General features: G+C 48.0%; 1 protein-coding gene across 1 annotated transcript in view; it reads left to right on the top strand.

Annotated features, from left to right (window-relative positions):
• The first annotated feature begins 3,016 nt into the window (after positions 1 to 3,016).
• Positions 3,017 to 24,350, top strand: part of APOB (apolipoprotein B) — a 37,882-nt gene continuing 16,548 nt past the window's right edge. The window contains exons 1-20 of the mRNA XM_076000576.1: positions 3,017 to 3,190; positions 3,574 to 3,612; positions 4,638 to 4,753; positions 5,972 to 6,117; positions 8,302 to 8,455; positions 9,133 to 9,288; positions 10,671 to 10,795; positions 11,439 to 11,524; positions 12,416 to 12,635; positions 13,413 to 13,640; positions 13,868 to 13,985; positions 14,103 to 14,249; positions 14,998 to 15,209; positions 15,481 to 15,718; positions 16,225 to 16,401; positions 17,770 to 17,961; positions 19,049 to 19,216; positions 19,695 to 19,906; positions 22,177 to 22,359; positions 22,965 to 23,086. Coding sequence (XP_075856691.1) covers positions 3,112 to 3,190; positions 3,574 to 3,612; positions 4,638 to 4,753; positions 5,972 to 6,117; positions 8,302 to 8,455; positions 9,133 to 9,288; positions 10,671 to 10,795; positions 11,439 to 11,524; positions 12,416 to 12,635; positions 13,413 to 13,640; positions 13,868 to 13,985; positions 14,103 to 14,249; positions 14,998 to 15,209; positions 15,481 to 15,718; positions 16,225 to 16,401; positions 17,770 to 17,961; positions 19,049 to 19,216; positions 19,695 to 19,906; positions 22,177 to 22,359; positions 22,965 to 23,086 — 3,118 coding nt within the window. The 5' untranslated portion in view covers positions 3,017 to 3,111. The remainder of the gene's footprint in view (positions 3,191 to 3,573; positions 3,613 to 4,637; positions 4,754 to 5,971; positions 6,118 to 8,301; positions 8,456 to 9,132; positions 9,289 to 10,670; positions 10,796 to 11,438; positions 11,525 to 12,415; positions 12,636 to 13,412; positions 13,641 to 13,867; positions 13,986 to 14,102; positions 14,250 to 14,997; positions 15,210 to 15,480; positions 15,719 to 16,224; positions 16,402 to 17,769; positions 17,962 to 19,048; positions 19,217 to 19,694; positions 19,907 to 22,176; positions 22,360 to 22,964; positions 23,087 to 24,350) is intronic.

Below are 24,350 nucleotides of genomic sequence, written 5' to 3'. Positions count from 1 at the left end.
CCTTGTTGACACTGGCCCACTCTACCATTTGCCACCTAAATGCACCATTTTTTTTCTTGACATTTCTCTTGTGTGTGTGTGTGTGTGTGTGTATATGTGTGTGTGTGTGTGTGTGTGTGTGTGCTTTATCGTTGGCATGTAGAGACCACATTGGGCATGCTTCCATCCACGATGCTTGAAGTTTACTTTCTAGCTTCTGGGCATCATTTGCAATTATAATGCTGTCATAGGCAGAAAAGAGATAGACTAATTAATCATTGTCAATACTGGTCCCTATTTGCCAAATGAGTTTTTGGAACAGCATGGCTGGGAATAATTTGTATAGATTATATTTCCTTGCTTTATGTCACTGAAAACATTTATTTAGCATCATGGTCACGGTACATAAACATCCTGGAAGCAACAGGGTATAGCTGAATGGCACAGATTCATTCATTCATAGTGAGAAAATGGTTTTCTGAGCATCTACTTCAGTCTGTGAGCCGCACTGAACTCAGAATATTGGGCATCTGGGCCTTTAGTAACTTCCATGGTACCCTGAACTTGGCCAAGATCCTTCTGGTCACCTGCAGTTGGGCAAAATGGATAGTTTCACTCCTAGAGACTTTAACTGGGACATTCGGCATTACCTAATTCCTTGAAATTCCACCAGTCAGGTGGCTTTCTAATGCGTACCCAGAGCCCTGTGATTAGTCAGATTGATGGCTCACCCAACAGGACTTTGCATTCATGAGCTGATAAGTTATAGTGACTAGCCGAGATTAATCTGTGTGACACCAGAGCGTGTCTCTACTTAAAGGAAAAGGAACGAGGGTGATGTCTGTGGTCACAAATAACATATTTTCAAATAGCTTTTGTCCAAGGATCTAAGGGGATTTTGTCATTTAAGACCAACCTCTGCATTAATCCTTACAGTACTTCTATGCATATACTCAAGTCAGCTCAACAAGTGCACGTTTGCTCTGTGGAGCTCGTATGCTAGACCCGGTCAGAGGACAAGCACTGCTGGCCGAGGCCAGTCCAGGGGACACTTCCCCGAGGCCGTCGGACAAAGAAAGGGAAGCTGAGCCCAGCAGTTCAGTCTTAGGTTTTCTCCTGTGGAGATGGTGATGGCAAACTCAGGCTCATCCAAACATCCCACAGTGTTTCCCTGCATCCAAGTTACCAGATTCATTTTTGATTCCCAATTTGTAGAAATCATGTTCTCTGTTGATGCCACCCGTAGGACACTGGCTTCATCTGTCATCCAACCGAGAAAGGCTGCACTTGTGCTTGTACATCAGCTAGCCATCTCTGTCTGGCTTCTCTTGACCTGAATATTCTCCCCCATTCTCCTTAAAGTGAGTGTGTATGGGAGCAGGACCCTTTCCTCAAATACTAACAGCAGCTTGTCCTGTGGAACATCAGTGCACGTAAAATAATTCAAATAAAATGCTCAGAGAAATGGAGTTTCGGGGCAATTACTTCTTTCAACCCTTTCCCAATTCAGTGGTGCAGTATGACCAGGCTTGAGTTGAGACCTCTGTAATATCCACCTTTCACAACATGAACATGCCATGGATGCAACTCAGCTGGTCTCTGGAGGGAGTTTAGCTGCCCATAGGAGTTTGTAGCTAAAGACAAATGAGGATGGTGTGGAGGCCCAAGTGCGGGGAACAAGGCATAGGTCATCGTGTGAGTCTCATCTGAGGGAACAGGGGTCTTCATACACAGTGATGACCCTCCTGGAACCAGCAGTCATGCCATCAGAAGATTTAAGCAACTTCACAAGTAGTTTGTTACATCTGGATATATCTTATAAATCAAGCAAAACCGACAGACTGTAACCATAAACACACACTGACTTCTGTGCTGTCCACATCCTGTCCCTGACAGTCCTGTGTCCCGGCTCCTGGCCGCCTCCTGCTCTCACTCCTTCCTGTGTGTCCCCACACAGCGCCCTCATCTCCTACCTAGATTGCTCGCTGGCACTTTCCTGTCTGCACATGTTGTCTGTCCAACCGGGCTGGAGTTGGGGGCGCGGTCAGGTGCAGACACCCGTCCGCCCCCTCACAGCCCCCCCAGCAGCAGCCGGTTCTGATTGATCCCGCATCAGTGAAATGAGTGCCCCCAAGTGTCTGTCCTAGGCCTGATGCCCTACAGCTGGGCAGGGGCGGCGAGCACTGGCAAGTTCCCTGTGGGAAATGGAAAGCACCTAGAAGACAGGGAAACAATTCCTAGAGAAGATTCCAGCATGTTTGGGAGGAACGTGCTGTGTCCAGTCCTCTACTCTACTTCTCCTCATTGCCCGAGCCCCACCACCACCACTGGGGGAAACCCAGGAGCCGGTGCAGGTGGGGAAAAGCCTCCTCTCCATTCCCCAGGAAGGCCTTGCTCAGGAGGGGGGGGCCCAGGGAGCCGGTCTTCTCCAGAGCCCCCACCTCGCTGGGGTTTCCTTCCTTGAGCTCCCGCTGGGACCGGGTGGCCCCCATCCCTCAGGGCCAGTCCCGGTCGCTCACCAGACCTCCCGGCTCCCCTCTCTGTCTCCTCCCTCCCGCTAGGCTGAATCCCAGGTGTGCGGCCCACAGACACCGATACCGATCAGGATTAGGGGTGTCCATGCAAATCCAAAGTCCACCAAAACAGGACAGAAATGGTGAGAAATGCCTCAACCAACACGCTGTGCAGGACGGGCCTCCAAACGCCTCAGAAATCAGAGCAGGGAGAAGGTGTTGTCCCTGTGGTTGGTCGTCCCTGAAGGCACCCCGGGCCTGGGCAGGCTTCTCAGGCACTAAGTCTCCCCCGGCCCACGGTCTGAGACCCCAGCGGGAAGGCCCCGGGTGGGGCGGCGGGTCCGAGTGCGCCCCCTCCCCAGCGCCTCCTCGCACCCCGGAGACAAGCCTGGGTGGAAAAGCAAACAGGGCCGGGACGCGCCCTTTGGACCTTTTGCAACTCCCGGCGCTCGGTCAGCCCGGCTCCTATAAAAGGGGCGCGGGCGCGGGCCGCGCATTCCCCCCTGGGCTGCAGGACGCGCGCCTGCCCCTAGCCCGGGTGCCGGTCCGAGGAGCAGCCGCGGGCGCGAGGCCGAGTGCAGGCCGCAGCCAGCCGGAGCCGCCGCACCGCCGCTCGGCCATGGGCCCGCCGAGGCCCGCGCTGCTGGCGCCGCTGGCGCTGGGGCTGCTGCTGCTGCTGGGCGCGGGCGCCGGGGCGCGTGAGTGCGCGGGCGGGCGCGGGCGGGCGCGGGGCCGGGCAGCCACAGGGTCCTCGGGGCTGGGCCGGGGCAGGACGCGCCGGGGGCGGCAGGACGGAGGGGGCGGCAGGACGGAGGGGGCGGCAGGACGCGCCGGGGGCGGCAGGACGGAGGGGGCGGCAGGGCGGAGGGGGCGGCAGGACGGAGGGGGCGGCAGGACGGAGGGGGCGGCAGGACGGAGGGGGCGGCAGGACGGAGGGGCCGCGCGTGGCCCTGCAGAGCCTGCGTGCCCCCAAGGGCGAGGCCGCGCGTGGCCCTGCAGAGCCTGCGTGCCCCCAGGGGTCGGGCCCTCGCCCCCGCCGGCACAACCGGGAGACTCAGAGTGCTTTCTCCTTCTCTTACAGAAGACGACGTGCCGGAAAATGTCAGCCCGGTCTGTCCACGTAAGGCCTCCCCCACCCCCGCCCGGCTGGGAGGCGCATCCTCTGTGCCCCGAGGCTGGCATGGCCCCCGCGACACGGCTCTGACTGCGGACGCAAGTCCTTTGAGCCTCTGCCCACCTCTAGGCTCTAAGCTCTCCTCCACCTGCCCTACTTTTCTGTCCCCAAATCTCAGCCTGGGGGTAGGGAAGGGTAGGGACTGTCACTCTGTTGGCCTCTGGACACTTCGAAGAGATATCGCTGTCCTGTTTATCAGTGACTAATCATTGATTCATTGCATGTGAGGGTGAGGAAATGCTGACTTTAACCTTCGTGCAGAAATACGGACCTCCACCCCCTTCCTATTTACCTGACCCCTGGGGTCAAGGGAGCCGGCCTTTCGGAGAGCGGTGGTACCCTGTGTTCCCGCCCTAGCCGCGGGGCCAGCTTCTGGTGGGGCAGCACCGCCATCTGGTGGGCGTTTGGCATCACTGCATCGGGTCGCCGCAACGTCACCCAGATGTTCTTTTTCTCAAATGGTTCAGAAAATTCCTCTCCAGCACTGTGAAAACTCCAGAGATTCCCTCTTGGGGCTTTCTTAAAGTTATCCAGACACCCCCAATGCTTAATCAACTTTGCCTCATGTATTCGTAGCATCAAAAATGAGTCACAGAATTGGTGTTTTCAAGCTAAGAAAAAGATTAGAGATAGCACTATCTCTTTGCTTAATGCTGTCAACTCTTCATTTACCAGAGGGTGTCTTCTATAGGTTTTTCTGAGGCCCATTACTTGACACTCGACACTCCCCTTCCTGTACCTCAGATGAAGTATTCAAGGAATGCCAGCTAATTTAAACATTGGCCTTGGCAAAAACATAATGAAATTAAATCTATAAAGGAAAATCAAGTGTAATACAAAGTCAATCAAAAATAATTTGAGTTTAGTTATCATTTTTAATTATCTATGCCACTGCCCCTCTCTGCCCAGAATTGGCTGTCCTTGGGAGAGTTATTTCTGCCCTGTGGCTGACTTATTCCTCCTCATTTTAGGAGATGCAACTCGATTCAAGCACCTCCGGAAATACGTGTACAACTATGAGGCTGAGAGCTCCAGTGGCGTCCCAGGGACTGCTGATTCCAGAAGTGCCACCAAGATCAACTGCAAGGTATGGAGGGTGGGGCTGGAGGAGCCTGGAGCCCTCAGCTTCCCCGAGCCCTGCTCCCCCAGGTGCCTAACACCCCACCCTCCGGCAGGTGGTGTGCTGAGCAAACCCAGCACCTGCCAGGACTGTTGTAATCTCAAAGTGCTCAGACTGTCCCTCAGTCTCTAAATCGGCGACATTGCTGAGAAGTTGTCTGCCACCAAAAAATCTTGCCAGCCTAATGTATCTTCCCGTTATCTTCCAAGATGCAATCATTGTCCATGATCTAGATTGTCAGCAGTGTAGGACTGTAGATTTAGCCCAGTGGGTGAGCTAAGGGAGGTGGGCATCTCAAGAGAGCACCAAGGAATGCAGTTTTTGTAATCTAAGTAGAACAGAACCTGTTGCTAAAAGCAAGTGGGAAAAAGAAAAAAATGTAAGCATGCAATTTGTTCCAGAGTTAAACTTATTATTGAGACTGCTGTACTCACATGCACGTGTATCTGGAGCAGATCTAAGGGCTCTTATTGGGGTTTGCGTGAGGAAGGGACGTCAGGCTGAGTGAGAAGTTGGCCTCTTCTTTAGAGAGCTCTGTAGCTCTTTTCTGTGCTATCAGATAAAGTAGACATCAGCCACATGTGGCTATTTAAATTGAAATAAATTGAAAATTCAGATTCCTAGATCAAGTGCCCCATAGCCACTGTGGCTAGTGGCTACCATATTGGACAATGCAAATGTAGAACATTTCCATCGTGGCAGAAATTTCTTTGAATAGTGCTGCATGACAACTAGGGATCTTTTAAATTCCAGCTGTGTGTGAAGCTCTAAATAGGCCCTAATGCAAACAAGCTGGTTTGTTGGTGACATTAAGGAAACATTTGCTATTTAAACCAACGCGACCCTTCCTGCTTCCTATTTTTCTTCTTGACTGTCACTCTTACTCTGCATCTGTTCTAGCCAATCACACCTCCCTATAACTAAAGTGAGTAAATTTAGAACCAACAGAAGCGTCTTTCTTCCCATGCACAGGGACAAAGTTAAGAAACTTGTTACCCTAGGAGGGAGAAAAGGGCTAAGTCTAGGTTGGTGCATGGAGAAACCACGAGGTGTGTTTAGAAGACAGGTGGTTTTGGGGAGCAGGCAGCTGTGTTCCCCTGGGTATCCTGATTAGAGATTAAGTCCTGGGCAGTGGGGGATGCCTCTCATTCCTGATGTAGAATCTCAGTGTGCTGCTACTCTCAGGTTGAGCTGGAGGTTCCCCAATTCTGCAGTTTCATCCTGAAGACCAGCCAGTGTACCCTGAAGGAGGTGTATGGCTTCAACCCTGAGGGTAAGGCCTTGCTGAAGAAGACCAAGAACTCGGAGGAGTTTGCTGCTGCCATGTCCAAGTAGGTCATGGGCTTGTGTATTTCAACTGCTGAGCTCTGTGCATCCCTGGGTGTTTTTGTGCATAAGTCTGCATCTGTGTGTGTGTGCACGTGTGTGTGTGTCCATCAAAGTATAAACTTATGTGTTCATATTAGGCATGTATGTGACTACAAGTATTTGTATTCTGTACTTACCTACTTACTGAGCATCAGGGAATTGCTGACTTTTCACAATCATCTAAAGAGGGAAGCATTATTTACCTTCCCCTATTTAGGTTCCCTTAATTATCATTTAAATGTGTTTCTAAAAGATCTCATGCTTTAAACTTCTTGAGACAATAAAACTGAGATGGTTTGTTTAAACAAAGAAATCTTGTTTAAAGAATTAAACAAGGCTGCTGCCTGGTGGTCCTCCAGGTGGGTCCCAGCAGTCCTGGCTGGCAGTGCAGGGTCTGTTTGGTACAGGGCAAGGGAGAAGCAAGGCCATGGCGGCTCCCCCACCCAGGGCTGGCACTCAGCCGCTGCGTGCTGATTAGCCATTGCTGTTGTTCACAGCCTGCATCTCCTCTAACTGAACAGTGCCCTGTTGCACCAGTTGTTAAATATTTCCAACATCACCCCTGCCTGGTCCCCAGGCACAGCTTGTAGGTTCCTGGGCGTGTCAATACAGGTAGTCGTGGAGTTGTTAATTTGGTAGCATTGGGAAAATCCATCTCTGCCCATTTTTCAGTTTGCTAAGCATTAGACTCAGATGCCAGTGCTTTATCTGCGAAACAGGCTTCTGTGCTTCGTTCTTTCATCGGTGCACCTCGTTTTCTCTGAGACTTAGATGTGTATGAGGGAGAGGGAGGTGTGGCAGGAGGGAGGACTTTTTGGTCCTTGTTCTTCTCCAAACACAAAAGAGACCCCTGCTCTTGCCCAGGTGGGCTTTCCAGGTCTGCATCGCCATGTCTGGAACTCTCTCTTTTCTTAATTGACGTATAATAATTGTACATATTTATGGGGTACACAGCGACGTTTCGATACATGTAACGTATAGTGACTACATCAGGGTAATTGGCGTATCCATCATCTCAATCATTTATCATTTTCCTGTGTTGGGGACTTTCGGAGAGGAATGGTTGTGGGAGATGAGCCTGGTGTCCTTTTCCTCCTTCTGATTTAACTAGAACAGCTGCAGCCAGGCCCTTGGAAACCCAGAGAGTCCCCAGAGGCGAGTCCCTAAGACCAAAGTCCACACAGGCTTCAGCCATGGCCAGACACCATACAAAAGAGTGAATGTCCAACCAATGTATAAAAAGAAGCTCAAATTCACTAGTAGTCAGGAAATGCAAATTAATGTAACAAGGAGACATTTATCGCCTTATACCCATCACACCGCAAAACTTCACAGTATCTCCAGCCCCTGTTGCTGGCAGGCCAGTGAGGAAAAGCATACTTTCATGCTCTGCTGGTGGAAACAAGAACCATTAGGCAATGTCTGTTTTAATTAAAAATATTTATACCCTTTGACACAGCACTTTAAGTCTCTGGAACTGTAGCCCAAACAGTAAAGTGTGAACATGGATGCATACAGGTGTTTATTTCAGTATTGTTTGTGTGGCAAAAAAAAATTTTTTTTTAAATCCAGAAAGAAAGAAGGTGAATACAATCCAATGGAGCAATGTCTGAATAAATTATATCTAGCCATACCATGGAATGTTATGCAGCTTTTTAAAAAGAATCTGTTAGAGCTATACTTAATGACTCAGAAGGATTTTTCTAAAGTATAATTAAGTGAGAAAAACTAGATAAAGTATGCATAATACAATGCCATTTGTATAAAGCAAGCAATGACAAAATCTTTATATGTCTGTGTTTGCATACACCCACATTTACATAGGATTGTGTGAGTCTGGAGAAGCAAATGGGACACCCACTAAGTGTCCATGTGGGGAGGACAGGACAGAGACCAGCTCGGGTGGAGAACAGAGAGTGGCCAGATGAGCCGAGAAAAAAAGGAAAAGAAATAAAAGAATGCTAAAAACATACATACCTGTTTGAAAAACATACATAGTTGTTCAAACATGTATGTCTATGTATAAATATATTTATAAAGAGATCATGTAAAAAGAAGAATTAGATGAGGAGGCTGTAAGCCCACCCAGGTTACTCTCTGCAGGCTTGCAGTGGACAAAGGACATCTCTGTACTCTCTCTGGGACAGGTACGAGCTCAGGCTGACCGTTCCAGAAGGGAAGCAAGTTTTCCTTTACCCAGAGCAAGGGGAACCTAAGCACATCCTCAACATCAAGAGAGGCATCATCTCTGCCCTGCTGGTTCCCCCAGAGACAGAAGAGGCCAACCAAGTGATGTTTCTGGTGAGAATTTAGAAAGCGGATATCAATGGCCCTTTAAATGCATCTTCCTGTGTTAGAGACCAGTCCCACTGTAGAGAAAGTGGATTGTTGACCTCGCTAAGTGGCCAGTGACACAGGAAACCCTGTATTGGTGTGAAATACTGATGGCCGAGGCTCATCCCGTCCCCTGGGCTCAGTGACAGAGCATCCTGATCCGGCTGATCAGATTGGGCTGGGGAGTCGTGACCACCCACCCCTGCTTTTCTTTGACTTTGTCCTTCTATTCCCTGCCCCCCCGTATAGCACAGTAAAGCTCATGTATATTTTAAACACGGAAAATAATGGAATATGTTGCCAGTCTCTTCTAAGAATTCCAGGTGTCAATCTGAGCGAGAATTCCACTTACTTCAGTCCCATGAGCACGTGTGCGCTCTTGCTCTGATTGCCATCCGCTCTCCACTGGAGCACACAGAGATGCAGCCTGCAGAGGCCTTTCCGCAGACCCACCCCTGACGGTGTCCTCTCCCAGCTCGAGCTGGCCGGCGCCAGCAGTGCCACGCTCTGCCCAGGAGGACGGGACGCCCCTCCCAAGTCCACATTCCTTCTGCCTTTTCTCCCAGGCTCCTCCCACCCCTCCCAAGGACCTAAGGATGTTTCCCCATGTTCAACGCACCCATTTGTCCCTTCCGCTCCCACAGGATACCGTGTACGGAAACTGCTCCACTCAGTTTACTGTTAAGACAAGGAAGGGAACCGTGGCAACGGAAATATCCACCGAAAGAAACCTGCAGCAGTGCGATCACTTTAAGCCCGTCAGCACAGGCGTCAGCCCACTCGCGCTCATCAGAGGCATGGTAAGTCCCGCCTCAGCCTTGTTATGCCACTAGGTAGCGTCATCCTCTTCACCACTACCATTCTGGAATGTTCTAACTAGTAGGCACTTCCGAGAAGAGCCTGCCCCGCCTGTTCTTATGTAGATTCCAGGTGGGACACTGAGCAGACGTGGGAAGGACCGCCCAGGTCACGTGGCCTGTGGCTAACTGAGCCAGGACTGGAGTCAGACTCCTGGCTCTCGGCCCAGAGCTCTGTCCCTCCTGCTGTCCTTCTGTCACTTCCACCAAACCGTCTGCCATCACTTGAGAGTGATGAGAAGGCTCTGCGACTGGATATAGGGCAGCTAAGCCACCTGCTGTTCCTTCCTGTGAAAGGGCTGGTGGTTTTACCTCCAAGCCTCTGGACACCAAAGAAGTCCCAAAACCTGTGTTCTCCTTTCATCTCCCTCTTTCTCTGAAGTGACATGACTGAGACTGTTCCAGCTTCCTGCCCTTCCACCCCTAGAACCAGCCTGACCAAAGCCTGTCCCCTCAGCCTCCTGCCCAGGGCACCCCTGGGTACAAGCCTTCTCTGCTGTTCACTGGGGTCACAGAACACAGTGTTACCTGAGCTTGCTTAACCCCTAGTGACAGCTTCCTGGGCAAGAGACACAGGTCGTCTCAGTGTACATGAAGATCTTGAGCAATCAATGCCATGCCTGGGGATGTTCCTGATCATCGTCCTTGGGGCTAAAAACAGGGAGTCTGATGACCCCAAGGGCCACAGTGAGATGAGGACAATGTGCTAGCTCAGGTGTCTTTTCTGAGCACCTACTGTATCCTCAGCCCCACTCTGGGCAGCACCACAGGAGGGACAGTGACAGATGAACCATGGACCTTCTCTTCAGGTGCTTCTAGTCTAATGCAGGAATGAGGTTCATACACATGCCGGTGAGGGACAATGCATGGCGTACCCCATGAAGGGGCAGACTGAGCAGTGCAGACTAGCAGTTCTTGGCCTGACCAGGAAGGAGAAAGTATTATTCACGTAGCTCACTGGGCACAGCCTCGTGGAGGATGTAGAGCGTGAACCTGAAAGATACAAAGGATGTGTCTATGGAAGGGAGACATAGGATGGGCTTCTAGGCAATCATGTGACGGGGCTCTATGGTGGGAAGGGCGTGTGCAAGATGCAAATACAGATTTTGTGCACTGGGTGAAATACAGAAGTCTGTAGCTTGACTTGGCTTTGGCTATGCCAGCTTTTTGCATCCCCCTGTCTAAATGCCAAGCACCTAGTTAAATTCTTTTTCTGAGCTTATTGAGTGGTACAGGGCACCCACTGCCGTCTACTGTGAAGGTAAATGCCTATGGCAGAAGATGCAGTGACTGATCAAACTCCCTTTCTCTGATCTGATTCGCAGTCCCGCCCCTTGTCAACTCTGATCAGCAGCAGCCAATCCTGCCAGTACACACTGGACCCTAAGAGGAAGCATGTGTCGGAAGCCATCTGCAAGGAGCAGCACCTGTTCCTGCCATTCTCCTACAAGTAGGTTGCACACTGCACTCCTGATTTGTCATGTAATGGTCAGTGTGAGCTGAGTGCCTCCCAAGCGCCAGTTGCAAGCAAGGCTGTGCCTTACAGGGGGAGCAATGCAGGGGCACAGAGCAGAGCCCATCCCTGCCACCCTTTTCAAGCTAACGGGCAATTTGGGAGAAACGTGCTAGGCAAGATAAATCATTCGAGACCAGTAAAAGATATCTTAGATCCCAACTTTGAGGGCTGTAAATCTGGAAAAGCCAGGGATTGGTGCAGGGTGACCTCATTAGAAAAGGCTTCATGGAGGATTGGGGAGTTTGCCTGGAGATTGGTAGATCCAAATCCATTTGAAAACTGATTATTGACTAAAACTTATGGAATAACTGCTATATTTTTGGATGCATGCTGTGGAAGATACAAAAGAATTCCAAAGCATAGTGTTAGTCCTGACCCTCTGGGCTCTCCAGATGATGGAGAGTACCAGGTGCACATGTCCTGCTGGTGGAGGGATAACTAGTGACCAGGAGGGGACGTGTGCCATTCACCATTAGGAGGCTGAGGATGGCCGGATTAACCATGCTTGGAAAGGTGGGCAGGATTTGGGTAGAAGCAGAGATCGAACATGAAAAGAATGTGCTTCCTTTGTTCCCAGGAATAAGTATGGGATGATGGCACACGTTACCCAGACTCTGAAACTGGAAGACACACCTAAGATCAACAGCCGCTTCTTTGGTGAAGGTGAGACTTTCATCCTCCTAGTTGCTGGGAAATCTGCTCAAGATGTGCCAATCATGGCTTTGCTCGTTGGTGGTAAATGTCTGCTGACTAATGAGTAAAGGTGGCTCTGGTGTTCTGGCAATGTCTAGTGAGAAAGCATGTTTGTCTCAGAATGTCAAGTTGCAATGGAATAAAGGAAAGGAAGAAGTTCCCACAGCTTTTGTCAAGAGAAAACTAGAATCCCAAGTTTCCCTTTGGTAGAACTGACATCATATATCCTATGATAAAGCCTGGGGCTGCCGGGATGAGGTGGGGCGGGTGGGAGAGGGGCTTCAGGGCCAGGCCAGACAGTCATCTCAGATATCAGTCTGTAGAGGTAGAAGGGACTTCAGAAATCTCTAGTCCAAACCTGACCCGTCATTGTTTTCTCTAAATTGTCAGAGCTCTTTCCCATGCGTTACCTCATTGTTCTCTTATTCACAGCAGCCTGTGGTATCAGGTGGTAGAGACATGTGTTTTTATACTCATTCTGCAGAAGGGAAAGTGACACACAAAGAGGCTTAGACCTGGATATATCCAAGGTCACAGAATATTAGAGGTGGGGCATTCCCGCTCTGCCTCTTAGACCCAGAGAGTTCTTGGGCAAAGCAAGTTGTTCACCTCTGGATCTCAGTTCCCTTATCCTTAAATGGGGGAGTGATGGTACCCACAAGGATGGGACGATGAGTCAGCGAGAACAGTTAAGTCAACCAGGCATCACGGAGCCAGATGCCTAATAGGCTGGAGTACAGGACGGTTTTCTTCTCATTTCCCCTGTGCCGATGCCTCCCCAATTTCCAGCTCCCAGTAGACAAAGATACAGTCGAGACGAAGAAGTAGGCAAGAGTTCCTTTGACATTTTCCTTCTCCCAGGTGCCAAGAAGGTGGGTCTCGCCTTTGAGAGCACCAAATCCGCATCCCTGCCGAAGCAGGCTGACGCCGTCTTGAAGACCCTGCAGGAACTGAAAAAGCTGTCTGACTCTGAGCAGAGCGCCCAGAGAGCGAATCTCTTCAACAAACTGGTCACCGAGCTGAGAGGCCTCAACAACGAGGCAGTCACCTCCCTCCTGCCACGGCTGATCGAGGTGTCCAGGTATTTAATGCTTGCAATCCAATTTTTCATGTCACTTATGGTAAATGGCTGAACTTTCAAACCTTGGCCAAGCAGAGAATCTCAGGGGCCATTTAAATTTGAATCCAGTTAATCAATTAATCACTTAACGTTTGCTGGATAGAGCAATACCAGCTAAGGTGCTTAGAATTCCATGAGCAATTCATACACACACACACACACACACACACACACACACGCAGATTTACACTCTCATATCTGCCTTGAATACAGTGTCTGTGTGTGTGTGTGTTAAAATGGGAGGAACACAGAACTAATTGTGGTTACACTGGAAAGTTTTGAGAGGAAAAGAAGTCTGTGCCCTCCAGAAGCTAATAGGTGAGTGGAAAGAGAACTCAAGCAAATAAAATAATAATTTGATTTCTCTACACTTCAACGCACTGGCTCTAAGTGCTGTGAAGGCCAGAGAGGGGACTGCAGCCAGGAATGAGACTGAAGCAATGTTGGCTAGGCACGTTCTGTGTCCTGACCAAAGTGAAGGTGACAACAGTCCTCTTTTAGCTACAGGTTGGGGGGTCTTTCTTCAGACTTTCCGCAACTGTGGTTCTCCAGGGGGTGATATTCCTAGGGAAGGCGGCATGGTTCTCAGGCTCTGAGCTGGATTCTGGAAGCTGGTTGGATTAGGATGGTGAGCGAGGGTAACAGGGACACTCCTGGCCGAGAGCACACCACGGGCAAAGGATATTGGATCCATCTTCAGAGTTGTCTGAACAACCTCCTCCATGCATTTCTTCTCAGCCCCATCACTTTGCAAGCCTTGGTTCAGTGTGGACAGCCCCAGTGCTACACTCACATCCTGCAGTGGCTCAAGCAGATGCATGCCAAACCCCTTCTGGTGGACATTGTGACCTACCTGGTGGCCCTGGTCCCAGAGCCCTCAGCTCAGAGGCTTCGGGAGATCTTCAACATGGCGAGGGAGCAGCGGAGCCGGGCCACCTTATATGCACTGAGCCACGTGGTCAACAGGTGAGTGTTCACATGGTGTTTCCCCTGGGAGCAGGGGAAACCTCGCATCTCTGTGTTAAAATTGTGCCTGTCTCTCCACTTTCAAACACTGCTGCTTATTCTTTTGTTCCTCACTGATCATTTTGGGAGTAATGACTGGAAATATGAAATCAGGAAACACAAGTTTAGATTTTCAGACAAACCTCACTATACTTTCCGAGTCCTAACTCTCTTCTCTTACTCTGTAGCTATCACAAGACACACCCTACAGAGACCCAGGACCTGCTGGACATTGCCGGTTACCTAGAGGAACAGATTCGAGATGACTGCACTGGGGAAGAAGATTACACCGAGTTGATTCTGAGGGTACTGTCAGTCTTCTGTGTAATCTGCATCATTTCAGAAGCTATTTTCCTGGACACCCTTTACTTCTCTCTCCTTCTGCACCCTGATATGGGTTCTTGTTTCTTTCCTTCAATGCAGGTCATTGGAAATATGGGCCAGACCATGGAGCAGCTAGCGCCAACACTCAAGTCTTCAGTCCTGAAATGTATCAAAAGCACAAAGCCATCCCTGCTGATCCAGAAAGCTGCCATCCAGGCCCTACGGAAAATGGAACTTAAAGACGAGGTGAAGTCCACAGAGGAGGTCTAAAAGAGAAAGCTTGTTCAGATTAACAAGCATTTGGAAAGTACCAGGGAAATGAGATCCTAAATGTCATCATTCTACTGACTTTTCTACTCTTTCCTCATTGCAAATTTCAGCAAGCCTGTTGGCTTGACTGCCTAGCAGTGTGTGAACATGAGAGAAACATTTGACCTGGTTGCTAAGCCAATATGCAGAATACAAGATTCTCACCACATGCCATCCTCGTGCCAGACCAACTATCATTTTCATCCTGTAAAAACATGCTTCATTTCCCCCCCCCCCGTAACCCCAAGCTAGGATAAGTCAATGTGGCCCCACGCAGGGGACAATGACACCAGAGCTTTGGAAACTACTTTATTGATTAGCCCCAAACTTTCACTATCCCTTCCCATCTCTACCCTCACACTGAAATAATTTATATTAAAACAACTTTATTTTCACTTAGTGGCAGATATTCCAAGCAAGTCATCACTTGGCCATAATTTCTGTATTTTAATGCAATTGGATTCAAGACGCATTCCATAGGCATCTTCTTGGAACTCTACCTTGATGATGCTCTAGGAAACATTGGCAAAAAGACTCAATACCAGCATTTGAAGAGTTATTAGAGAGATATTAAACTTGTGCTTAAGAAAGAGCTAGCAGCCCAGCAGACCATGCCAGTGTTTGCTGGGCACGTTCTGTCTTCTGACTGAAGGACAGAGATAATCATCTCCTCCTTTGACTATAGGAGCAGGGGGTCCTTCTTCAGACTTTCCTCGATGGTGCTTCTCCAGGAGATAAGCGACTGGCTGCCTACCTCATGCTGATGAGGGCTCCTTCCCAGTCCGATGTCAATGAAATCATCCAACTTCTACCACGGGAACAGAATGAGCAAGTGAAGAACTTTGTGGCTTCCCACATTGCCAACATCTTGAACTCAGAAGAACTGTATGTCCAAGAGTAAGTAAGAGTAATTTTCCCCCAGCAGCCACTGTGGGCCCTGGGCTGGAATTCCGGGTGTGGATTCTGGTAGAGCCTGCCCTGTGCAGAGTGTGCTTTCTCCTGGAACAAACGCTTGCGCGGATGTGCAGGAGGTGCTGAGCCAAGGTCTTGGGGCAAATGAAACCCAAATATTTGGTAGCAGTTGGAAATCCATATTTACTTGGGGTACAAGAGACAAAGAATAAGTAACCTGGTGTGTCAGTCTCAAACTATATTTCTTTTCATCTAGTCTTAAAACTTTAGTGAAAGAAGCTCTGAAAGAATCTCAACTTCCAACTCTCATGGACTTCCGAAAATTTTCCCGGAACTATCAGATTTCCAAATCTGTCTCTCTTCCATCACTTGATTCAGCCTCGGCCAAAATCGAAGGGAATCTTATATTTGATCCAAATAATTACCTTCCTAAAGAAAGCATGCTGAAAACTACCCTCACTGTCTTTGGATTTGCTGCAGCTGACCTCTTCGAGGTAGGTGTGAGGAATCGTAAGTTCTCCAGCCCTAGAGGAACAAGACCCATCAGGCTGTTCCTACTGAACATTGAAGCCTTCTTATTTTCCTCCTTGCTCGCCCTCCTCTCTCCCCACTAGGGGTCACCTGAAGCATGACTTCTTAGTGTTAATGGAACTACAGACGTCTCAGAGAAGCCCTTAAACCCCAAATCCAAGGAAATGTATGAGCTGCCTAGTCAGATCCGGTTCAAACCTCAAATCCACTTCCAACTGTGAATCTTTGGTCTAACTGTTTTGTCCTCTCTGAACCTTAGCTACCTCTTCTAGAAAAAAAAGCCAATAATCAGTTCAAGATTCTAGTGAGATTTTAATGAGACAACTTCTGTGAAGTGCTAAGCTCAGCTCCTGCCCTGTAATACGTATCAAATACTTTTTGCATTAAATAGACAATAAAGAAGGGAACAGGAGGCTGACAGACAACAAAGAAAGCTGATGGCATTGTCTTGCCCGATTTTCTTTCCCAGATTGGCTTGGAGGGAAAAAGCTTTGAGCCAACACTGGAAGCTCTTTTTGGGAAGCAAGGATTTTTCCCGGACAGTGTCAACAAAGCTTTGTACTGGGTTAATGGCCAAGTTCCTAATCATGTCTCCAAGGTCTTGGAGGACCACTTTGGCTACACCAAAGAGGACAAACGTGAGCAGGTATGTATTTAAGTATCCTCTCAAGGAAAGCTTTGGGTCTCTCAAGGCAAAAACATTCTATTCTGAGCCTGGAAGTCATCAAGGTACTATCAAACTGAAGCGATAACTATGGTTCTTATTAGCCAGACCTATGGGGTCTGTCAGTATAAGTCAGTAACCTCTGCAATTAAGGGTATCCTGGAAATTCACTGTGCCTAGGTAGAGGCACTCTGGCATGATGATTATGGGTGTGGACTCTGGGGCATGGATTTGAATTCTAACTTCACTGTCTTGAAGCTGTTCACACCTGTACAATTTGCTTGATGTTATATTTACCTGTTTCCACATCCCAGAGTACTAATAATAGTCTAGACCTCACAAAGTTATTTAAAGACTAAATGAAAGAACGTCTCTAAAATGTTAAGCACGATGCCTGACACTGGTATTGATTGTTCAAATAAGCAGGCATGATTATAAGTTTTAAATTAATATTTTCATTATTATTAACTGCTTTCTTTGGCTCTCGCGCACATCAGCGCACTAGCTAATGGGACCAAAAATTCTTTTTGAAGCTAGCAATGAGCCCCCATTTAATGAGTAAAACAGGTTGTATAATCTGTAGCTTCTTATTCTTTAATCTTTTTGCTGCCTAAAGTGTGGTCTGGAGATTAGCACTACATGAGAGCGTATTAGAAATGCAGGGCCTTAGGGCCCTTCCAGGATCTACTGCATCAGAACCTGCATTTTAACAAGCCCCAGGTGACTTGTGTGAACATTCAAGTTGGAGAAGCAGGGCAGTAATTTATTCCTAGGTGCACACTGGTGACCTCCCCTCCATCTCCTAATTTCCTGGCCTCCACTTGAGGCTGAGGGTCTTTGATCTCCTTTGGGTCTTGTCAATCTCTATTTTCTTTCTCAATGCCTGGGAATTCTATGGAATTCTCCTTCTCTTAAGAAGAACTTGTCTAGGATGGAGTGTTTTTTAGGCTTTTGGCCAATTTATGTAGCAGCTACATTCTCTCAAGAAACCCCAAGTACTTTTCCCTAATCATAAAAGAGGGGGCTGCCCAGGGAAGGAGTGGGGGCTGAGGGCCCTCCAATCTTGAGGAGTCCCAGCAATCCTGGCATCCTAAAGATCAGGGACCCCACACACACACACTTATGATGCCTACATTTTCAAGTTAAGAACAGCTTTGGGAGCATCATTATCCCTGGCAAGACCTCAGTGTTTTTCATCTCGGTGAAGAGGAATTAGTCCAGATTTCAGCATCTGCCCTGTGTCCTCACTGGGAGGGTTTGTGTTCAGGTCCAACATAGCCGCAGCAGGAATGTGAAGGTGTTGAACAGGGATGATGACATCTCACTCGCCATTTCATTACTAAATCTCAGGACATGGTAAATGGAATCATGCTCAGTGTTGAGAAGCTGATTAAAGATTTGAAATCCAAAGACGTCCCAGAAGCCAGAGCCTACCTCCGCATCTTGGGGGAGGAGCTCGGCTTTGCCAGGCTCGGGGACCTGAAGTTCCTGGGAGAGCTGCTGCTGACCGGTGCGCGCACTCTGCAGGGAATCCCCCAGATGGTGAGTGGCCAGGCCCCATCAGAGGGCCCCTGACACTGGACAGTGCTCTTTTGAGATGTCCCTGACTCCCTTAGCATCCCAGACACACAAACTAGAGAAGGGGCTTGTACTTCCTCCAGAGAAACAGGTTTGCCGTGAATGTCAATGAAGATGATTCTTAGATTACAAAGAACTGGTATCTTTTGGAAATGAAGCTATTAATAATATTAGCTGTATCTCTTGAGAGAATTAATTTGTTCATTTAGAAAGTAATGTGAAGTGTACCCTCCTCTACCTTTGTTGAAGGTCCTTCTACTATAGAAATGATACATTGAGTATGAAAGAACTTGGCAAACTAGAGTCCATCACCCAAATATTTGTTACAATTTTATTAATGTAGTAATAAATGAGAAAATACATAAACATACTCCTTATGATTTGATAAATAACAATGTTGGCTTTAAGAAAACGGATCTCAAAATTAGCGGGCATGGTGGCACGTGCCTGTAGTCCCAGCTACTCGGGAGGCTGAGGCAGTAGGATTGCTTAAGCCCAGGAGTTTGAGGTTGCTGTGAGCTAGGCTGACGCCACAGCACTCACTCTAGCCTGAGCAACAAAGCGAGACTCTGTCTCAAAAAAAAAAAAAAAAGAAAACGGATCTCAAGTTATTTTATGGAAATATTATTTTTAAAATGCAAATTGATAGGTACATCGTCTCCATAGGTTCTTGGTTTCAAACAATTGATTTTACCATAATAATATAATATACTTCAAGTGTACCCTCATTTACATTCAGAATCCTCTGAAACACCAGAATTAAGCCACACCATACACAATACTTAAAGTTCATGAAGGTCTGAAGCCCAGCAATATTCTTAAGTGCCTTCTGAGTCACCAGTTGAAAATGACATGATATTCCATCTTATGTCCCAATTTGGTTGAGAGCAGTAACCATTAATCTTTATTTTTCCAACTCTTCAGCTAATCACAATATACTAGTCCCTTCCTTTCTGGATAAAGAGGAATTATTGTCCAATGTATGGGAGGTTGCATTTAACAAAACCCATTTAGACTTCCTAAAAGTTGCTCTCCTCTCTTGCATCTATAGATTGGAGAGGCCATAAGGCAGGGTTCCAAGAATGACTTTTTCCTTCACTACATCTTCATGGACAATGCCTTCGAGCTCCCCACCGGAGCTGGATTACAGCTGCAGATGTCTTCATCCGGAGTCATCACTCCGGGAACCAAGGCTGGAGTGAAACTGGAAGTAGCCAACGTAAGGCTCCATTTGCCTTTTGACTTCTTAGGTTACTCTTTTCCTCCAGGGCGGGTTTCTGGTGCACATTTTTAAAATGTGTTCCTAGTTCAAGACAAAGTGCATCAACATTGTAATCACTTCATTAATTTTTATGAAAAACTTTCGGGTTCTACCAGAATGTGCCACCTCTCTGGCTCCAGTTGGGGTATCGCAGTAAGACAAGTGCTCAGTTCTCTCAATAAATGAGTATTCCTGCCATCTTTTCCTCTAGTTGTGCTTAAAGTTAGCTCAGGTACTTCCTAGTCCTGGGCACTGCAGTCTGGCTCTAGAGAACTGAGAACTTGCTTTTCTCCCTCCAAACAAATCACAACAATGTTTCCTGGGGTGTGAGTTATCCAGAGATTTTTGCCCGCAGATGGGAAAGGGTGGTTGATCTGACTGCCAGGGTGGGCAGAGGTATGTATTGAAACTGAATAGGTTGTTTTCTGACTTCCAGATGCAGGCCGAGCTGGTGACAAAGCCCTCTGTGTCTGTGGAGTTTGTAACAAACATGGGCATGATCATTCCAGACTTTGCTAGGAGCGGGGTCCAAATGAACACCAACTTCTTCCATGAGTCAGGCCTGGAGGCTCGTGTTTCCCTCAGAGCTGGGCAGCTGAAGTTTATCATTCCTTCTCCAAAGAGGCCGGTCAAGCTGTTCAGTGGCAGGTAATTCTTTCTGCTGAGATAGTTTGAAAGAGAGCCATCTGCAGGATTTGACCAGAGTAGATAGTTAATTGAAATAATTCAAGTGCCAGGGAAGGAGGGGAGAGGAGTAGGGAAGAAATGTTCTGGATTACCTATTTTCATCCTAGCCTAGACTCACTAAATATTTACCCTTTCCTCCACTTTTCACGTTTTACTAAATTGTCCTATATTTTTCTGCTTTGAGATTATGACCTACTGCTGAATTTGTTGTTATTGGGTTGTGATTTTTTTGTTGTTGTCTGTTTGTTTGACTGTTCGTTTTGAAAATGAAGGAACACTAGCTCTAAAGAAATCATCTTTGGGAAATGAACATTTTTTTCGCCAGGAAAAATACCAAAGGGCATACTGATTTGTGGTAGGGTAGCCAGCGCAGCAGGTAAAGCATGAAACTCCTCATCTCATGAGTTGGATGCAGCCTCTTCCTGAGAGTTCCATTTTCAGTGATATCCTCAGCCACAAGTTTACCTTGGCTTCCATATTTTGGACAGATATGTTCATTCAAAAATAGTATTTGATTGCCCGATAGGCACCAAGAATGTCGAGTGAGATACACAAGGTCCCTGACCTTCTAGAGCTTACGGTTTACAGGGAGGACATGCAATTAAGCAAGCAGTAACGATAAGGTAAGGGCCAAGCTAGAGAAAGTATTAGAGCACCACGGAATTACGTATCACGCAGCCTGTGGTGGTCAGGCAAGGCTTCCTAAGGCGAGCATGCTCCACTTGACATCAGAGGGCCACGTCAGGGTTATCCAGGCAGGTGGGAAAGAAATGAGTGTTCCAGGCAAAGGGAAGAGCATGTGTCATGTCCTGAAGCAAAAAGAATAGGGGTCAAGGAACTCAAAGAAGCTCAAAATGGCAACGTTCTCAGGAAACAGAAGTGCGGAATGATGTGGAGAGGTTGGCAGGGGCCAGACAGAGCCCGGCTGTGTAGGTGAAGCTGTGTTAGGGAGTCTGGACTCTTCTGAAGGCAAAGGAGTTGGAAAGGAGGCATAAATAAGATAAGGCTGGTGTTTTAGGAGAAATACTCTGACTCCAGAGTGAAAACGGGTGGGAAGGAGGCACAACTGGAGGCTGGTGGACCTGTTGGGAGGCTCTTACGATCAAATATGGATGAGAGGAGATGATGGCCCACACCGGAGGAGAGCAGGATGCAATGAGCATTCTAGAACTTGCCAGGAGGTGGAATCATGAGCGCTGGGTGATTGGCTAGATATAAGTACAAGGAAAAAGAAAGAAGAAAGAGAGAGGGGACGCCCTTCATTGAAATCAGGGCTACAAAGGGAGAACTGCTGGTTTAGAGTTTTGTGGAGACTGGGTCTCGCCATGTTGCTCAGCCTGGTCTCAAACTCCTGGCCTCAAGCAATCCTCCCACCTCAGCCTCCCAAAGTGCTGGGATTATGGGTATGAGCCACCACACCCGGCTAATAGTTGAACTTTCTTATACTTACTAATTTTTCAAGTACCACATCCTTGACAGGAGGATACCATATCCGGCCATATGTGAGCAACTCTATTGAAGGCTTCTGGGAGGTCAGGGGCGATAAAGCCTAAATATGCTCATCGGATTTAGGAGCAAGGAGGGACCTGGAGATGTTGATGAAATCGTTTCTAGAAGATGATGGAGTGAGCAGTCAGATCGCAGTTCAGTGAGAAATACATTGAAAGAAAGACAGACAGCTCTCTTGATTGTGAGAGACAAGAGCAAGAAAGGGGGGGAAAAAAGCGTGTGTGTGTGTGTGTGTGTGTGTGTGTGTGTGTGTGTGTGTGTGTGTTTGTGTTTTTCCAAGTAAAGAGACTTGAGCTGGTTTAATGCTGGTGGAAGGCAGCCAGCAGAGAGTAAGGCATTTCAGAGAAAGAAAGACAGGGTTCCTCTTCCCCTGTATCCTATGAAGGAAGAGGTACGCCTAAGTTCAGGCCCCTGCAATCAGTTATTTAACATCTCTGAGCCTCTGTGGCATTATAAAATGAGAATCCTATGCCTACTGCTATGAGGATTAAGGTAACAAAAAAAACAATCAGTGCAATGTCTGGAACCTAAGAGTCACTATGATCGTTAGTTGCATTGATGTTCTTCCTAGCATTATTTATTTCTCAGTAAATCAAACAAATTGAGGTGGGCGTGAACTTGAGGGGAGCTAGAGAGAAGGGGGTATTTGCACTGCACGGCTTTGGGATGTTCATTTCGACTCATGACTTGAAGATAACTCAGGCTTTCTCTTTCTTCGCCAGCAACACGTTGCATTTGGTGTCCACCACCAAAACAGAAGCGATCCCGCCTTTGATCGAGAACAGGCAGTCCTGGTCAGTGTGCAAGCCGCTCTTTACCGGCCTGAACTACTGCACGTCGGGCGCTTACTCTAACGCCAGCTCCACAGACTCTGCCTCCTACTACCCGCTGACGGGCGACACCAGGTCAGACATGCTCAGGGCCTGGCCCAGCATCTTCTCACCTTCCACATATGGCCTCCAGCAGGGCACAGGAAAAATGTCATGTGTCATAAGCCCCTGTCACCAGCCTTAAGGGTTTGCACCATCCTTTGTGTATTTCAAGCAGGGACCTCTGGTTAACTTTCTCCCTTCCTGCTCCCTTACTCACTGCACAAGGAGATTATGACACAGATTCCAGCTTGTTCCTAATTTGGGGTCCATGTTTCTGAGCCTCCAGACCCATAGGTATGAGCTGCCTGGAGCCCCCCAACATGCTGGAAGCCTTCACTGTGCTTTAGGGGCCCCTTATCTTCAGCGCCCCCCAGTTTCACAGCTTGTTTTCAGCGTTGCTGGCACAACCAGCCAACTCCTGCTCTGCTTGTCCAAAAGCCATGGGAATCCTGGGGTCTTCCCTCACCGTGGGCTCCTGGACTGAAGGGATCATAAAGATTACCTTAGTTAGGGGCAAGAGACAATGTTAAAATGAGAACCATATTTTTGTTGCACTTGAGACCGAATTGTTTTGGGGACATTTTCACCATCACTGGAAGCTCTGACATCATGCACGGTCTGCATTATGATATCTGTAGATTTGAGCTGGAGCTGAAGCCTACGGGAGAGGTAGAGCAGTATTCTGTCGGTGCAACCTATGAGCTCCAGAGAGAGGACAGCGCCTTGGTGGACACCCTGAAGTTTGTAGCTCAGACAGAAGGTGAGTATCCAAAACAGGCCTGCCCCATCTCTGCCCTCAGTCTCAGCTTCCCGACTCAAAAGAGCACATTTAATTTAACATATTTAACAAATATTGACTGAGCACCCAACTGGCAGGCCTGTTCTATGAGGTGGGACTAAAACACTGAGCAGTAAAGTTTCCATCTTCATAGAGGTTATGGTAAAAATCCAAACAAGTCAATATTCTAAATTTCAGGTCAATGCTAGGGAGGTAAACAGGGCACAGACAGGTCTAGGCAGGGCCATTTGGAATGATAAGGGACAGTCTCCCTGGAAAAGTGAGCATAAAAAGAGAGCTGGCACAGATAAGGGGAGAAGCCATGTGGAAAGAGGTTTATTTGTAAAGAGCCAGCAAGTGCAAAGGCCCTGAGGCTGGCACATGGCTGCCATGTTTAAAGAAAAGGAAGGAGGCCAGTTTGGCTGAAGCAGATTGACCAGGGGGGGAAGTATCAGAAGATGAGGCCAGAGAAATACAGAGAGATAGGGGAAGGATGGTCTTATAGACCGTGGTAAGAACTTTGGCTTTTCCTATGGATTAAATAAAAGCCACTGGAGAGTTGTCATGATTGTATTTATGTTTAAACTGAAAACAAACTGTGGGGGAACAAGGGCAGAGAAACTGGAATGTGGGTTACTGCAGCAATCCAGGCATCTTGGATTAGGGTGGTGCAAAGGAGATATGAGAGGGGGTGGAACTCTGGCCATATTTTGAAGATCAGGCTGACAAGATTTGCTGACAAGTGGATGTTGAGTGCAAGAGGAAAAGGAGAATCAGGACAACTTTGAGTTTGGGAGCCTGAGCAACTAAAAAAAAAAAAAAATGGAATTGCTATTTAGTGAGGTGGAACAGGTTACTGGAGGAATATGTGTTAGGGAATGGGCAAATTTAGGTGTTCACCTTGGAAGATTTTTTATATAGGGATGGTAGGTCAGAAAATTAAACTAGGGGAAAAAGCCCACAGGAAAAAAGCATGAGGGGGCGGTAATGCGTGCTGGAAAAAAACTGTTCTGTAGAAGCAGTCTTATAAAAGATATAAAATGCATGAGCCTGTGAATTGGAGGAAGCCTGAGAACCTTGTTACAAATACAGGGGGAGGCAGGAAGCAGGAGGCCAGGGCCGGGGTGGCAAGGAACCAGAACAAGCGTCTTGGATGGAAAGTAACACAGAGATGTCGTGTCTGTCTGACCCAGAGGACTGTGAGCCCTTACTATTCCCCAAAGCACCAGTGTTCCCTGCCTCAGGG

The sequence above is a fragment of the Microcebus murinus genome, chromosome 3 (assembly GCF_040939455.1).
Source record: "Microcebus murinus isolate Inina chromosome 3, M.murinus_Inina_mat1.0, whole genome shotgun sequence".
NCBI lineage: Eukaryota > Metazoa > Chordata > Mammalia > Primates > Cheirogaleidae > Microcebus > Microcebus murinus.
Note: the sequence above shows the minus strand (reverse complement) of the source record. Positions and strands in the feature narration are given on the sequence as shown.